Source organism: Artemia sp. Qi Xiang Cuo, chromosome 4, assembly GCF_049724085.1.
Source record: "Artemia sp. Qi Xiang Cuo chromosome 4, ASM4972408v1, whole genome shotgun sequence".
In the NCBI taxonomy this organism is placed as follows: domain Eukaryota; kingdom Metazoa; phylum Arthropoda; class Branchiopoda; order Anostraca; family Artemiidae; genus Artemia; species Artemia sp. Qi Xiang Cuo.
This window is the reverse complement of record NC_142797.1, coordinates 64,364,064-64,379,811: the sequence shown is the minus strand read 5'-3', so window position 1 is coordinate 64,379,811 and position 15,748 is coordinate 64,364,064. Positions and strand designations below refer to the sequence as shown.

The 15,748-nt window shown below is 35.0% G+C and overlaps 1 protein-coding gene across 1 annotated transcript in view; it reads right to left on the bottom strand.

Annotated features, from left to right (window-relative positions):
* Nucleotides 1-7,303: 7,303 nt before the first annotated feature.
* The window catches only part of LOC148953330 (uncharacterized), a 49,274-nt gene continuing 40,829 nt past the window's right edge, over nucleotides 7,304-15,748 (bottom strand). Inside the window, exon 6 of the mRNA XM_089087624.1 lies at nucleotides 7,304-7,530. Within this exon, the coding sequence (XP_088943750.1) occupies nucleotides 7,409-7,530 (122 nt within the window). The 3' untranslated portion in view covers nucleotides 7,304-7,408. The remainder of the gene's footprint in view (nucleotides 7,531-15,748) is intronic.

The following is a 15,748-nucleotide window of genomic DNA, read 5'->3' as shown; positions in this document are numbered from 1 at the left end:
TGTGCATTGTCAGTTTAATATATATATACTGATATTTAGTAATCAAAATGTTAATATTGTTTGATTTATTAAAGTTATAAAAGTAAAAACATTTATATTTTTCCAGTAAAGTGCAAGTTATGTTCTGGCCTTGGGAAGGCATAGGGGTTTTGAGCCCTAATCAAGTTAATTTCTGCTGGTTTTGAGTTTGAAAAAGTTTTCTAAAGTTTGCCAAGTTTATAAATGGTCGTAAGTGGCCGAAAAACAACGACTTTTGTTGGCCTGTAGTAAAATGTTTCTGTTGTAATGTATGTTACTTCGAACAGTTTCTTCAAGTACTGTCAGGAGTAATGTACTGTATTGGAAGAGAAAGAAAAACAAAGGAATGGAGAAGGACAGTGAATGAAAATGTCCTACGCAAAATTTTCATAGATAGTACTTTGCGTCACCGACAATCCGCGTGTTACGCTTCGCGTAACACGCGGAAAAAAATTTGGGATATGATACTTTTTTTTTGTCTTTGGTACATTTTTCACGCAATTTGTGGCACATTTTGTTTTGAGGTGTTAGTAATACTGGTCCTATAATGTATTACGATAATTACTTGGCTAAAAAAAAAAAAAAAAAAAAAAAAAAAAAAAAAAAACTGTCTTCCTACTTTAGTAACTGAAATAAATGAGCACTTCACTTGAACAAGGTCTAGACCCTACTCATCCATCCAGTTCCCCAGGACAAAACAGTATATCCAATCCGACAATCCGAAAATCAAGTCCAAAATAGAGCAAAATCAGCATCAATAAGTATACGTCAATGTTCCGAAACCAAGCTATAGCACCTTAAATCTACAAAAACATTATATTCCTAAGGTGATCACCGCATATCGGGGCTCATCAGATGAAAACTCATTGCCTAAATGGATTTTGGCGCTTAAATTTCATTACCCAGGCAAAATGAGCGCGCCATGCCATAATTTGGCATACCCCTATGTAGGGCCACCTATGGAATAAACATAAACAAAATTAAAAGTATCCAAAAAATAAAAATATATACCCCAGAAAAATTATTTCAAGCATCCATAACCAACCTTCAAATAACACTGAGATCCAAACCTTCAGCCGATTTAAATACAAATAAATATATAGCACTAGTCCTCCCCCCGGAACAATTTCACTTTCACTCAAATTCTAAAAATTAAATTCCGAATATCACACCTTAATCTTTACAACATGTGTCGCAATCTACCCTAAACTACCGGGAAGATAAACCAGATTCCTTCAACAAGTTACCGTAAAATATCATTCAAGATATCTTGATAACTTTTATTATACTTTTGTTAAAGCTGATTATACTTAAAACAAAGCTTTTTAAATTGCCAAGCAAGTTTATTGGCGGAAAAACCTCTTACGATTAGCTTGTTGCTAAGTAACATACATCTATTTCTAAAATCGATGTAATTAGTACAAATTCTTGCATATCTAAATAGTTGGGAAAAATACGATGAATATGTTATATTTGAATGAATATTACTTTTTGGAAATGGAACATTTACTATTTCAAAATTAAAATCATCTGTTTTATTATATATTTTAAAAATTATTTTATTATTAGGTGCCACATTAATCTCTAAATCTAGAAAATGGCCATATTTGGCATTTCCATTACTTGATTCTAGATTTAACTCTGGTGGATATATTTTACTTGAAATCTCTAAAAAAGTTGAACAATTTATTACCAGAAGGTCATCTAAATATCTTTTATTATTTGAGAGCAAATACTTTATGTTACTTGGATTCTATTTATCCATCATATAATCTTATTCTAAAAGATTTAAAAATAGGTTCGCTATAACTGGACTGGCATTACCCCCCATAGGAATTCCATTACTTTGATTATATACATTACCATTAAATTTTATATACGTATTAAATAGAACAAATTCTAGTAGATCAAAAATCATATCTAGGCTATAACATCTTGAGCTAGTGGCACTATTAAAATAATTAGTCCATCTGGCCTTCTTATTATACGTATCAATTTTTAAAAACGGCAAAATAGACAAAAGAAAAGCTTTCTTAATAAACTTTTTTAAATTTATAAATACTAAATAAATGGGTAAATTTGTATATAATGTAGTGAAATCAAACGAGTCCACTCTTTTGGCTGAAACTAAAGCAAGAGAGTCTATTACTTCTAGTGAATTATTAACACTCCAGTATGGATTAAACTTAGAAATTTTTTTAATTCCCGAGCAGTATGCCTCAAATTTATTTTTGATTTCTCCTAAAATACATGACAGGTCAGTAGCCGCAACTGTGGTCGGGCACCTTGCTGCACCCGCAATAAAGCGTGGTTTCGGGGGATTTTTATGAAATTTTGCCGTCCAATATAAAAACGGAAAATTTGTATCATTATCATTCAGCTTAATATTAAATTTTTTAAAAAGTATATCCTCTATTCCAATCTATAGACTATTATTAACATCTTAAAGCTAACACAAAATTATTTGTCCAATAAAAGAGTCATAATTACTTCCGCCGTTTAGCCATTCCATTTAACCAAACACTTGGGAAACTATAGGTTTCACCGTGTGCCTGCAATTCCAGGGGACTTGTTTGTCATATGTCAATATTTATTACACGGTATTCCACCTTTAGACCACAAGTGGTCAAGCCTATTAGGCTTAGGTTTCACTTGTTTGCCGTCTTTAAGTCTAACCAAATTCAGTCGCAGATTTTGCAAACAAGTCCAGTGGATATTGTCCATCATGCGACAACCCAAAATCAATCCAATCTTTCATCCCTTAACTCTATGACTATCTATATCTATATGACTATTCTATGACTATCTACCTTAATTCAGCCCTAGGAAAGACCCATGGATGGATGATAAGGTCCATAGATGGACCTTATCTATCAACAAATGAAATGACATCATTCTTATACAATCCTATAAAGGGCTTATCCCAGATTTGCCTCTCAATTACTCGGACTATCTGTCTTTGGCTTTTTAGCCATGTCTTGATGTCTATTGCAAAATACTTGATTTTAATTCACGTTTTATTCGTTAATTTCAAGTCATAGGGTGGTAAATCAGCAATTTCAGTTGACTTAAGAAATTTTTTCGTGAATTTAATTCATCCTTCCTGCTTATCGTTTATAGACACTAAAATAATATGTTCCTTATTCAATGGTAATTTTTCTGGAATATCTAAATTCAGGAATAACATATATATAGTGTTATTATTTAGTTTCAGGTCACATTTTCGTTTGTAACTGACCGCAAATTCCCTTGCGCCACATTTTTGTTTGGAATTTAATGTGATTTTTACTTTTAGCTTCAAACCATTTCCTTTAGCTGTTCAAACCATCTTGTTATCTTGTGTAGTTTGACAAGCGCCATAGATACTAAAGTGGTATAATCATCGTTTTATTCTTTGTTTGAAGTCATAGGGTGGAAAAATCAGAATTTTATTTTGGATTAAGAAATTCTATCTTGGATTCAATTCCTCCATCCTCCTTATCCTTTACAGATGCTAAAATTACACGTTCCTTATTTAATTGTAATTCCATGAGATATCTAAATTACGGAATAGCGTGATTATGGGTTATTATTTAGTTTCAAGTCACACTTTCCTTTGCATTCAATGTGATTTGTTGTTGTTTCTTGTTCCATGGCCTTTTCCTTAGCTGCTCAGAGTCATTAGTCATCTTGTGTAATTTTACGCGTGTTCTAGACACTAAATATTAATTCCTCCTTCCTGTTTATCAATCATAGACTCATATACGCTTTACTAAGATGTCCCTTTATTCCATTGTAATTTTGCTCTGCCTTCTAACCGGTCACACGCGCTAAACATAGACATTCCTTTTTTCTATTGTAATTTTGCTTTGTCTTCTAACCATAAATTTTGGTATGCATCATTTTTCTTTGCGATTCCATTTTATTTTGCTGTTTCTTGTTCCATGCCTTTTTCCTTATCTGTTCAAAGCAGTTTGTCATCTTGTGTAATTTTGCATGTGTCATAGATACTAAAAACAATGCAACCACTTCTGGGGTGAAAAAGATGTAATTTACGCTCTTTAGATGTATATACATATAACGCCACTTATATCGCCTTAAAAAAGAAATAAGGCTCTAAACGAATTTTATCAAACTCTAAACATATTTAGATCGTTTTTCAGATCAAAATACCCTAGAGTACTAATTACAAAAAATATTATGAAGCCGTCTTGAAAAAAAAAATTATACATAAATAAAAGCAGGTTGCTCATTTTTTGTTTTTTATCGCCAAGGGTCAGTGGAAACTTTGTAACTAATTTAAACTTTTTAAACCTAATTTCTATTTTTTTAAATCATATCCAAAATTTTGTTAAATGCGAGGGGGTGCTGCCATATCCTTCTAACCACGGCTTTTTACAGATCAAACTGAATTTCGGAGTTATAGTGCTTCCAAAAAGATAAACGTCCTCGAAAGAATTGCGTTTTTTCTAAAAAGTAAGTTTTTTCAACTGAAAGTAAGAAGCAACATTAAAATTTAAAACGAACAGAAGGTATTACGTATATGAGGGGGTTTCTCCCTCCTCAATATCTCACTCGCCACGCTGCAGTTTGGCTTTTTGTTCCCATTATTTAAGAATGGCTCCTGAAACACAAGTACCGTTTAATTAGAACAATAAGCTTTTTCAAAAGCTCTAAAAAACTTTAGCGCAAGGAGTGAGGTATTGACGAGGGGGGGGGGCAACTTTTCGATGAAAAAAAAAACAGTTTTCTCAACTGAAAGTAAGGAGCAAGATTAAAACTTAAAACGAACGGAAATTATTCGTATATATGAGGGGTGCCCCCTTTTCATTACCTCGATCTTCAAGTTAAGTTTTTTAGTATTTTAAAAAGATTCTTATTTTTAACTATACAGCCCCTGTATTTCAGGAGTCGTCCTGGAAGAATTATGGCAATAAGTCAAAAATTAGTATTAATAAGGGTAAAAGGGGGAGGGGGATCCCTTCCCCCTTTTACCGTTTACCATTTCATTTCTAGTCGTTTTCATATCATGCCGTGGAAAATGTCCACCTCCCAATGGTCAGTCCCTCCGTAGAAGCTTTTTCCTAGAAATTCTCTTTCCTCCCAGTGGAAAGTTTCTCCCGCAGAAAAATTCGCTCACGAAGAATTTCTCCCGCATAAAATTCCTTTAAGAAAAATCTCTCCCTCACGGAAAAATTATTAAAAATTTCCCTTGGAACATCACCACATATAAAACAAAAAGAGCAAAGAGAAAGTAATGCAAATAAAAATAATTTCTTATAGGAATTCTGGTAAATTACCCCACTCAAAATTTCTACTTGAAAGCTCATACCCGGAACCCTCCCTATAAAAATTGTCCTGGTGGAAAATTTTTCCACATTGGAAAATGTCCCACATAAAATTTTTCCTCCCCGAAAAATGTCTGTCTATTTCCTAATAACAAATACTATATGTAAAGAATAGGCACATTTCATAACTTGCAGCCCTTTCCCCAGGGGATACAGGGGGAGTGGGCATGCCGTCCCAATAGGCATGTTTATTTGTCCTTTCAACTGTCCTGAACAGAATGGCTGTCTCCAAAGTTTTATCAGATGACTTTGGGAAAAAGGGGACACGGGATGGTGCTAGTTGCCCTCCAATATCTTAGGTAACTTAAAAAGAGCACTTAAAATTTATGTTTGAATGAGCCCTTCCCGATCTTCTAGGATCAATGATTCGACACTATAACCGCTGAGGAAACCATGCAAATAAAAAAATATCTCTTGGAATGGGTTGATATCAAACTTGAATTTTAAGGTAATAGCTTTCACTTTTTCTAGAGGGTGTTATAGCATAAACGATTCTTGTTCTTGGAGGACAACGCACATCCTCCCTCAAGAGGGTCTTATGTGACGCTAAAAATATTCTGGCAATAAGGGGTAAGCTGGTATTCCACAGAGCCAGTATTGGAGGCCTGCTCTATACATTTCTCAGAATTCAGGATCTATAAAATGCCCCCCCTCCTGTGTGGAAAGAAAAGAAGAAAGTATGGATGAAAATTTTATTACCAGTAAAAAAAGAGCAATATCCCTACCAACAAAAAATCAGCTCCCTGAACATTAGTAACAGCTCAAAAAACAAAAGCAGCAGTGAAAACTCAAACTGTAGCAGCGCTTCAAACAATAGTAACAAAAAGTCGAACAGCTACAATTCAACCAACAGAATTAATAAGGCAGTCAGTGGCTCATCCAACAATTGTGATAAATCAAAATATGACAGCAGCAACAGCAATAGCAACTCAAAAAGTAACAGCAAATCAAAAATTAGCAGCAACAACTCAAACAATAACAGCGATGACGACTCTACCAACAAGAACCCAACCAACAACACTGACAATCTTAGCCAACGGACTGCCCAAAAATAGTATCAACTCGAAAAAACAATAAAAATAGCAGCTCATACAGTAACAACAACTCAAATAACATCTCCGACGGCAATATCTCAGAAAGAACCTCAGTACCTTAAGCGTAAACTAAAACAACTGCACAAACAACTCTACCAAAAATATAAGAAACCCAGCTAACGGCTCACTGAACACCCACAGCAGACCGATAAGTAACAGCAGCACAAACTCAAACGACAATAGCAACGGCTGCATGCAAAATAGTAACAACACAGCCATCAGCACTAGCAACTCAACCAACAACACTAAACGTAAGACTCAACTGAGAGTGGCTCAACAGACAACCCCAAATTTCCAATTAGCGCCTCAGTGTAAAAAATCTGTGATAGTGGTTTGAACATAGTTTGCCTTTTACTCTAAGAACTGTTGAGTGAAACAGTATTTACTTTGAAAAGTTCTAATTTGCTAAGGTTAGTAACAACTGTAAGAAGAATACACTAGATGGTTAGTAATCCTCTATCTAATGCTTCTCTTCTTCTCAATCTACTGCTTCAGTCTTCATTCTACTGCTTCTCAGTCTACTGCTTCTCACCAAATATGAATTTAAAAGTCAAACTAAAAAAAAAATATCATTCACTCAATTCAAAATTTCCCTTTTTATGTTTTTTTCTATTAACATTTTCAGGATAATGGCTAGTAGGCTAAGAATAAACCTCGCCTAGGCCCATTTAAAATAAAGTGTTGCAAAATCGAAAGTTGAAAGTTGACCAGATATTAGAATTTCCTTATGTTGATTTTTTTTTTACCGCTTATTGTTTCCTATCATATAAGACACCCAAAGAACCTTCAGCGATCCAATAAGAGTGAAAAGCTATTGGTGGAACTTCACAGCAATTTATTCCAAGTCCTTTTTGTGTCCACCGATACTTCTGCAATATATTTTATTTTGACTTAAAATCTAAAACATCATAAAGGACAAATAATGGAACAGATCAAAATTTCTGACACACATGGCAAAGGGGTAAGCGATTAGCCGTTCTTGACGCCTGATCTTGCTGAAATTAAATCATAGTCATTACATCTGCACGCATTGGTGGGTTGTGCAATAAACATTTCTTTTGCACAATATGAATTCTGCCAATGACCGCAATCTGGAAAGAAAAACTAGAGTGTTTTTTGTATTCCAATAAAGGAGTTTTAAAATGACAAAAAAGATGAGCAGATGAACAGGAGTTGGGCTAATGAACCCTAAGGCTTCTAAATACCAGAGTGTTGTTTGTGCTTTATTGAAAACAATTTGTAATTCAAACAGTGTCTTATTATTTCTTATGACATGAACAATACCACAATAAAAAGAGGTCGGTAACTCAAGGGTAATCAAGGTATACAAAAGAGAATGGTTGTACTTGTCCACTGGCCTCTCCCCCCCCCCCCCACCCCCCAAAAAAAACAAATAAATGGCTTGAATGTCAATATTTTCTGGCGCCCTCATTCGTTTGTTTCTATTTTTTTATTCTTTTTTTGAAACATACTTGTCAATTATGTCAATTATTGGCACACTTATCAGATCTCCCTCCTAAGATTTTTCTGTAGATTCGTCTTTATGTAACAAGGATATTTTTTATTCAATCTAAAATCTAACAGGAATTGCTACATTAGATTTGGTCTTACCCCTCCCTTCCCTCGAGCCCCTTTTATACCTTTTCTCTTCCAACATCTAATAGACAGCTATCAATTTCGCCCAAATTTTCCTATTTTTTCCGCTCTAAAGAACACATTTTATTTATCATCTCCCACTATGGCAAAAATATAAAACTTACGGATAGTAAATAAAATACCATTTCCTCTTTTGGTAAAATAAAACAAAATAGAAAGTGAATAAATTTATTAAAAGTTGGAATTACACAACCATATGCCTTTTAAAACAGATAAATGATAAACGTCAATTCGGTATTTGAAAATATGTCTTACCATTTTTGTGAAACAAAGTTTTTGTGTCTTTTGGGACAATTTGCGTCTCATATCTTTGGCCAAATGTGAAGAAAATAAAATTGACAAGTTAAAAATTTAAAAGACAAAAACTTGTGTTTTATTTATTCACATGAGGAAAAGGGACTCAAGTTAGATGGAAAGGAGATGACAAATTGATTCAAACATAAGAAAAAAAAATGAAAACTTCATTAATAGAGAACGTTCCTTGTGATAGGCGGGACTAAACCATGAACCTTTCATCAGGAGTTGCGGCCTCATCCACTGTGCTATCACAAGGTACCATGTATATTTATTTTATAAATTTAAAACTTTAAAACATACTTTTAATCAAAAAATTATAATGGCTGATGTACACTTGATTTAAGTTATGTTGCAATGTGTACAAATATGTAGCTTTTGGCAATACGGGGTGTCTTAAACATTTTCTAAAATCTAGAGAAGAGAGATAATTTGTCCTTGTCTCGTAATACTGTTTGGTACTTGTCAATTAGCTGGAACCCACACGATATTTTGTATACGGGAAGATGCTTAAGAAACTAGTCAAACGGGTTTCTTTCAATAGAGAATTGGATTGCAAATCGTGGTTTGTCATTGTGTTAAACTTTAATATTTTAACTTTTGTTTTTTAGGGTTTAGGGGAGGAAGGTACCAAGGTTAGGTTGGGTTACGTATTTAATATATATTATGCTTTACCCACACCCTCTAATGTGCAAATATATAGCCCAAATTTATTTCTAAACTATTATATTTTCATCATATTTTGTTTTATTTCATTAGCATTAACCAAACTTGATTTCTTGCGTGGGTTCCAGCTAATTGACAAGTAGCTATTGTTTTTATCATTGGTTTTTGTTAAACTTTAAAGTATAATATAATAGTTACCAATGTTAAATCAGCATCTGCGAGTAATTCCTTTAAGGTTAAAAACATGTTTAAAAGTGCATTTTTTAAGTTTTTGGTCACTATAGGGTTCACTGTTTACTATGTTGCTGCAACTATGACGCATACCTCAAAGCAATCGACTTAATACGGCGTTTCCTTAAATGTGAAATATGTAGAACCCATTAAGGTCAAATTACGGATCAGAACCTATGAGACAGAGAAAACTTACCTAATTTTAATAAAATGATTATAAGGAACCACACCTATCTTTGTTTTTGAACCAGTAGCCATTGCGAACATATAACCGGCTATTGCTTTAATACTAAAGACAAGAGAAGAACTTAGCGTTTTTTACCGACTGTTTCTTTTACCGGGTGTTTCTTGGAGATGTATAAAATAGTAGTATTAAGACGATATATTGGGTGGTAAAAAATGTTGGGTAACAAGCGTTGACGGCAGCAATGTAGCCCTTCATTGCCACAACAGTAAAAGAACGGAAGAATAAGAGTTCGTTTATTTTAACCCCTATGCCAAGATGGTGGCCAGTGGAACTAAATAGAAGTCGACACAGTCAGCGTTTTTTTTTTTTTTTTTTTTGCAGAGGTTATATCACAAAAGAAACTAAATTGAAAGTCATAAATGAATTTCTTTTCGTAGAAAGACAGAGGGCAACTATGAAAGAAGACTAGATAATTTAATTAGGAAGTGTCCAGAAGTTTCAGGGGGATGGATTCACATTAACCCCGGTCTTTGGCCCTAAGCAAATCAAAGTCGACTTATAATAAATGAAAAAATGAGCGCTAATCCAATTTATATGCGCTAAAATAATAGAATTTTAAAGAAATTTAAATTCATTTACATTAAGAAAATTTCTACCTATTGGTTCTTAGAATGGCTTCTTCTTAACTGCCTCCCCCCCCATCCTAATGCAAGTATGTGTGATAAATTCACACGAATATAGAAGAGGGGCATAAAATGTGTTTTTCAATGTGTAGGTGGGGGCACTGTTTTTTTTTCAATTATTGTCAATGAAAATACAAAATAGGGTATGATCTATCTATGATCTATATATAGTATATATATATATATATATATATATATATATATATATATATATATATATATATATATATATATATATATGTATATATATATATATATATATATATATATATATATATATATATATATATATATATATATATATGTATATATATATATATTATAATCTATATGATCTATAGAATAGCAACGGGAAAAACAAACGCTCGGTAAAAAAAAACACTCGATAAAAAAAAAGGCTAAGTGTTTCTCTGGCCTAAGACTAAGATGGTTAAGTACTAACTATCACAACATGCTTTTTATTCTGTATATCAATGATTTTGCAGAGTTCCTTGAATTGAGACGGGCCCCAGTTGTGTCACTAGTAAATACCCTATTTTCTTGTTTGCTGTTCGTTTACGACACAGCTTTAGTGGCCAAATCAGCCGAGGAACTCCAAACTCTTCTAAATTCAACTGAAGTCTTACCTAGAATTGAAGAAGTTGAAGGTGAATGTATCTATGACAAAGATTTTCATCTTCCAAAGTAGGAAGCCCAATGGACCTCAGGATTACTCCTTTACTTATAAAGATGAGGCAATAAAAGTGACCCCAAAGTATAAATATCTGGGATTGGTGGTCGCAGCAAATGGGAATTGGACCGAGCACATTAAACTGATGATTTCACGTGGTAAGGCAGCTGCTTGTGCTCTACTTCGACAAAAACTTATCATGGGAATCAAAAATATGAAGATGCACAAGTACCTTTTTATGACTAAAGTTCTACCTGCTGCCCATTATGGATGTGATGTGTGGGGGACTACTACGGTAAAACAACTGAAATCTCTGCAGTTTATGTATTTTAAAAGAGTTATAGGCCTCCAAAATAATTTTAGCTGTTTGGTCCTAAAGGGTGATTTGGGTTTCCAGGATCTACGTCATATGAGGACTATACAAATGATTAAGTTTCGGTTGCAGGTTACGCGCTTGCCTTATTACCGCCTGGCGAAAGCGGCCTACACAGAGATGTTGAGTTTTACCAAAAAGGCAGCATGGCCAAAAAAAGTTAAAGCACTGTTGGATAATGCTGGCTTATCATGGGCATGGAATGAGGGGCAGGGTCCTCTAGGTAAGCCTGAAGATTTCCTCAGTAAGTTTGCATCGCGCCTTCGGGACCAAGAGATTCAGGTTTTGGCTAACGGGTTTAGAAAAGTCTAGTAGCCTGCATTTTTATAGACAGATTAAAGATGTGTATGGGGAGGAGTTTTATTTGAAGCTGAACCTACCGTGGAGAAACCTTTAGTATTGGTTGCAGGCACGGGCAAATTGCACACCACTTCGTAAAGGATACTGGGAGTCTTATGATGAGGATGGCTCGGGAGGTAGGCGTGCCTGCCCCTTCTGTGGGGAGTTTGGGGATAGGATGGACCATTTTCCGAGTAGATGCCAAAGTTTGGCGAATTTTAGGGATAAATTTTCCCATTGGGATGTTCCGCTGCTACCGGGTGTTTTGGGGACAACTTCGAGGGAACTAATTATTGTGTTAGGGTGTTTTATAGAGAATAGTATGATGGCGTGGAAAGAAGCTGTAGTTTGAATTTGTTGAATGTTATTGTTCTTTTCTTATTTTTTTTTTTTTTTTTTATTTGTTTTTGTGTATATGGCCACTGGTTTTTAAATACACGCATGTATGTATATGCATAGTGTCACAATTGAACAATTCTACTTTTGTGTTGTTAGCACCATTTACCTTATCTTTGCAATGAAGCTCAAATGAGTTTAGGGGGGAGGGGGAGTCCCAACCATTTTTCTAAAACTATACTAACAACTTTGATTCAATATAGTTATTTAAGAACGACTAATTAAACACAACGACTGTTGTAATGGAATTAATTAAAAAAACTTCTTCCTCAAAATAAGTTTTTCAAAGACAAGTAAAGAACTCCATTAAACAAAAAATGAGCAAAAATAAAATAAAATAATCTACCAAGCTCGAAACTACCACAAATCAGCGTCGATAAATAAATTTTTATTGGATGTGTTTGGGGGAATGATGTAAGGGAGGGGGACTAGTTGCCCTCCGATCACTTTCGACTATTAAAAAGGGTACTAGCCCTTTGAATTTCCAATCGAATGAGCCTGTTTTGAAGTTTCTACCACAGCAACTTCTATAAAAACCTTATATGCCCCCAGGGCATAACTTAAAACCCTTGCCCTGAGGGTTGTGGGGGAGTGTCCTCCTCAAAAACATATTGTAAACTTTGGAAGTGGGTTTTTCTAGGTTGAAATCTATAATTAAATTCTAAGTATCTGTCAAAAGGACCATTTCCTAGTCAAATCCCATTTCCTTGACAACTATATTAATTCTGAATATTTGTTGTAATTCTTAGAAGTTGATAGATTAAAATAGAGCAGTTCTGTCAAATATCCGGATGTGTATCTGCATATTGTGCTAAATATAAGTTACCAATTTAGATTATTTGAGTCAGTTCTAATTCTGTATCTGTCCTCGCCATATGTACATTCACTGTATTATATGTATAAATAAACATTTTATACTCTAAACATAAACTATGTGATAGTTAGAAACTCTAGACATCCTCCACCAGTAGAACCCAGATAATAGGCCAACGCTACCATAAGACTCCAAAGAGAAGAAGTCACACTTTACAGAGAAGTGAATCCAGAAAGTTTACAAAGTGGTGCAGCGGTTTTTGCCGGAGAGGATTGCAGTTCATACCATTTCAATCTGCGGTTGTTACATATCAAGTTAATATTTTCTTTTGAGGCCCGTCACCTACATTGTCGTCGGAAGTTTCTTAACCTTCCAATTTTGGTAAAATTCAACTTTTTCAACTGTAATTGTGGCGTAGAGACTATCCGCTGAAAGCCATGTTGACTCGGGCATAATTGTGTTATTGATACGTGCTAAAAAACTTTTCATCGTTTGACGTCGGAAGTTAAAAAAAATTGTTGCCGTTTGCATCGTCAAGGATTCCAGTTCCAGGTTCCAGCTTCAGTTCCAGGTTCCAGTTCAGTTTCAGTTCAGTTCTAGGTTCCAGCTTCAGTTCCAGGTTCCAGTTCAGTTCCAGCTTCAGTTCCAGATTCCCGCTTCAATTTAAAGTTGCCGCTCCTAATTGCTGTTTTCGAGAAAAAGTGAAAAACGTCGAAGGACAATTTACGAAAGTAAGTCATGCATTTTAAGTTCGCACGCGAGTAGGAAATCTGTTAGGAGTGTTGAATAGCGATTTTGCCTTGTTTTTACAGCGTTGACTTAATTAATTTGTTTTACTCATATTTTTTTTCGTTTAAAATGAGCGCAATTCCAATTTTAGATCGTTCAGATCCTGAATTCAATAAAGATATTGCTTCATCCTTTTTGAAAGAAATAAGAAATAAAGGTGTAAATGTCCCTTTGAATTTTGACTCTTTAAGTCGAGATTATAATCTCACTTCAATCTTAAAATTTTGACTACTGTGGGTAATCTAATGGCCAAAGAAAATGCCACTGTAAGAAGTAGTGTAAATATGGGGGATAATTCTGAGGATGATATAACAGATACACCTATTGAGGGTAAAAGCAACAAGGAGAATTTGAATCAAAGAGTAACTGGGTCAGTAATGGATCTCCTAGGAAATATTCCAGTTCTTGAAAATGCAAAATTTATAAAACCTTTTTTTAGTCAATTGAGAATTGTAAAAACATTGCTGGGCTGGTCAGACTCGCAATGATAGATGCTGTACCGCTTAGAGTAACAGGGCCATTACTTAATTTTTTTGAGGATAGAGATTTCTCCAATATTATAAATGTAGAGGAACTTGAAAAGGAAATGACACAGGCATATTTACCAGGAAAGACAGCTGGAAAGAAATTCAAAAATTTAGCTGAATTGAGGCAGTCATCCAATGAAACAGTGCATCAGTTTTATAAGAGGGTGGAGATTGCCAGAAAATCAAATCGATCTGTATATGGCGGATTAGTAGGTTTTTCTGATAGTATAGGCCTTGATTGTTTTTTTGATGGCTCGAGACTAAATATTAAGAAATATTTATTAGAACACAAGGATGATTACAATTCCCTCTTTGAAGCGTATAAGATAGCGCAGCGTTTTGAAGTTATTGAAAAAGCAATTGGTGAAGAAAAGCAGGAATTTTTTCAGCAACCGTAGATGCTGAATCTCGTTGGACAGGAAAGAATGAAGAGCTCCGTCAGAACTGGCCAGACGTAAAACGTGACCAGGGGGATAGGTAAGATTATTTTTTAGTGCAGGATGTAGGGGTCATATTAGGAATTTAAGCAGAAATTTTAGGAAAAAAAATTATGAAGAGAAACTGAGAATTTTTTATAAGGCACTGATCTAGAAAGGTGTATTATCAAGAGAGACGAGAAATTTATTATTAGGAACCGACGTAATGAGGCTTTGTGTCGAGAGAGATGAGGCTGGTGAAGGGGCGAACTATGGTTAACAGAGGGACCAGATAACTGATAATTTATTAGGAACCGACGTAATGAGGCGTTGGGTCGAGAGAGGTGAGGCTGGTAAAGGGGCGGAAGACGGTCAACCGAGGGACCAGGTGTTAACGGGTTCAGAGGATCCTGTGGAAGGAAGGTCTGAGCGGTTAACGGGTTCAGAGGATCCTGGGAAAGGAAGGTCTGAGCTCCCATGGGCGAAGAGAGAGGTAGGCGGTGGATTACCGAACCTCGAAAACCCTGCAGGTTTCGTGCCATGGACAATAGTCGACAGGACGGAAAAGAGTTCCGTGCCAGAAGTTGACAGGGCGGAAAAGAGTTCCGTGCCAGAGAAAAAAACAGTCGACAGGGCGGAAAAGATTTCCGTGCCAGAAGTCGACAGGGCGGAAAAGAGTTCCGTGCCAGGGAAAATGACAGATAATAATTTTGTGTCTTAGCTGTTGAATATTTTTGACGGCCTGTTTCTAAAAGAAAGTTTTCTTTATTGTTATCCGCTAGGAGGCGTTGGCAAGGACAAAGAGTACCCTAGAACAGCTAAAATAGTCTTGCCAAGTGTCCTAGTAGATTCGGCAATGAAACTGGCTCATGATAGGAAAACAGAGAAAATCTCAAAGAGTACAATATAATAAAAATGCTGTAGAACTACCAGTTTTTCGAGAAGGGGACTTAGTTTATTTCCAAGATAAAGCTCAGAATCCAAGGGAAATCAAGGGTTTAAAGCTTAAATTTCGTGGACCATATATAATTTTTAAAGTTTTAAAATATTCACTATTCTTGGTACAAGAACTTTTAGGGACTTCCGTGAGAAGAACAGTAAACGGTCGTCTGATAAAGCTTGTAAAGGATTCTGAAACTTTCTTACGTTTGAATCATATTTTCAGGAGAAAATTAATATTATCAAAAAACCTAATATTGTCACTAGTAAATCAAAACCTTATAATGAAGAGAAAAGCAGCATTCTGTTATAGCTTACGCCAACGTCCG